The sequence below is a fragment of the Triticum urartu genome, chromosome 6A (genome assembly GCF_056163025.1).
Source record: "Triticum urartu cultivar PI428250 chromosome 6A, HENAU_Tu73, whole genome shotgun sequence".
In the NCBI taxonomy this organism is placed as follows: domain Eukaryota; kingdom Viridiplantae; phylum Streptophyta; class Magnoliopsida; order Poales; family Poaceae; genus Triticum; species Triticum urartu.
The window spans coordinates 270,594,627-270,596,716 of record NC_141878.1 but is presented as its reverse complement, the minus strand read 5'-3'; the positions used below and the strand labels follow the sequence as shown (position 1 = coordinate 270,596,716).

The window sequence follows — 2,090 nt, the reverse complement described above, 5'->3', positions numbered from 1 at the left end:
TCATTTGCGTATGTTAGCCACCATATATGCTAGTCGCTTGCTGCAGCTCCACATCATACCTTGTCTTACCTATAAGCTTAAATAGTCTTGATCGCGAGGGTGCGAGATTGCTGAGTCCGCGTGACTCACAGATTACTTCCAAACCAGATGCAGGGACCGATGATACTATTCCAGACGATGCGCTTGAGCTCAAGTGGGAGTTCGATGAAGACTCTCATCGTTACTATGTGTCTTTCCCAGATGATCAGTAGTGGTGCCCAGTTGGGGCGATCGGAGACTTTGTCGCATGTGGGGGTTGATCTTTATTTTGGTACCGTAGTCGGACCATGAGTGTATTGGATGATTGTAATGTTATTCATGTATTTGTGTGACGTGGCGAGTGTAAGCCAACTATGTACCTTTTCCCTTTTTATCTATTTACATGGGTTTTTGTGAAGATTACCTTACTTGCGACATTTCTTTCAATGCGGTTATGCCTCTAAGTTGTGCTTCGACACGTAGGAGATATAGCCGCATCGAGGGCGTTACACCTAGGTCTTCCCAATCTCCGGTGGATTAACATCGCCATTCAAGCCCGATGGTTATGGCTCCAAAACGAAGTCCCAAAGGAATCAAGGCAGCTCTTCAGGGCCACTGCAAAAACTATGCTTGGCAATGGCATGAGCGCTAGCTTCTGGGAAGACCGGTGGCTTGAAGGCTTTAGGATCCAAGATGTGGCCCCATCAATATACACTATTGTTGCACCCAGCGCGGGGGCATCTCGGACGGTCTACCAGGCAGTATCAACAGGTGAATGGGCCTTGGATATTGGGCCCGACCTCACTGGCCAGCAGTTAAATGAGTACATGCTCCTATGGGACCTGGTGACCAGTACAATGCTCATGCCGGAGGAGATGGATCGCATCACGTGGAGCTGGGAGGCCAATGGAGACTACTCCACGAAATCAGCTTACGAGGCCAAATTCATAGGACGGGAGGTGGAGCCGACAACAGCATTTACGTGGAAATCCAAGGCCCCACTACGTTGCAGGTTCTTTGTTTGGCTTGCAATGCATAATAGTGTTGGACCTCGGATAGACTCGCTAGGCGCGGATTAGATCACCAAGACGCATGCCCCTTCTGCGATCAACACGAGGAGACCATCGATCATCTTCTTCTAGGCTACGTATTCGCAAGAGAAGTTTGGTCAATCATATGCGGAGCACTTGATAGGCCATAGTGGATGCCGATCCAGGACTCGAGGCTGCGAGATTGGAGCACCTTCACAACTACTAATGGCCAAGGGGCGAAGGACACACGTGCAATCTTACTACTCGTGCTATGGGAGATTTGGAAGCACTGAAACACAATTTTCTATGATGGCGCCCCCCGCTCGTCGAGGGCACTCGCGAACAGAATTGACACCGAGAGATGCACATGGAAGCAAGCTGGCATCTTAAAAGGGAATGTAGAGCCTCTCCTAGAAGGGCTAGTCGGGTGGGCTGGGGGGAGAAGTTAGGCTAGAGTAGTTTCCGGCTATGCTGATGGAGTTGGTCCACATGTATCATTGTAACATGTAACCGCCAACGTGGAGGGGTTCTTGTCCCCATCCTCTTCCTTTAATATATAGTACGCACACTCCTGCGTATTCGAGAAAAATGTTCATGATAATATGATGCTGCCTAAAATAGATATACTTGTGTTGATTACGAATGAAGGGCTTAGCATGGACACGAGGGATGAACACTGGAGCAGGATCAAGCATGGTGATGAAGGCGCACGCGAAGGGAACCAAAATGGTGTTTCTAATGGAGTTTTCAGCAATTTGAAGCCCCCATGATGACATACAAGGACATGGACGAAATATACAAGATGCCCTTTCATAAATTTCGTCCATAGCCTATTATAGCTGTTGCACCATCGTAAAGCACCTTATAAATATAACCCTTTCCCCCTATAAATACAGCCCTTAAAGCACCTTTAGACTTGGGTATTGTTTAGTTTAAAAGTTCTTCATAGCTGCAACTCGCGTGCTTTGTTTGTGTTCAATGACTAGACCAAGACGTCATAGAACCCCACTTTATTAATAAAGCTGTAACATCCCAAATTTT

General features: G+C 47.5%; 1 protein-coding gene across 1 annotated transcript; it reads left to right on the top strand.

Annotated features, from left to right (window-relative positions):
- The first annotated feature begins 659 nt into the window (after positions 1-659).
- LOC147964978 (uncharacterized) lies at positions 660-1,097 on the top strand. Its single transcript, XM_087530231.1, has one exon. The coding sequence runs from the start codon at positions 660-662 to the stop codon at positions 1,095-1,097; it is 438 nt and encodes a 145-aa protein (XP_087386357.1).
- Positions 1,098-2,090: the final 993 nt, after the last annotated feature.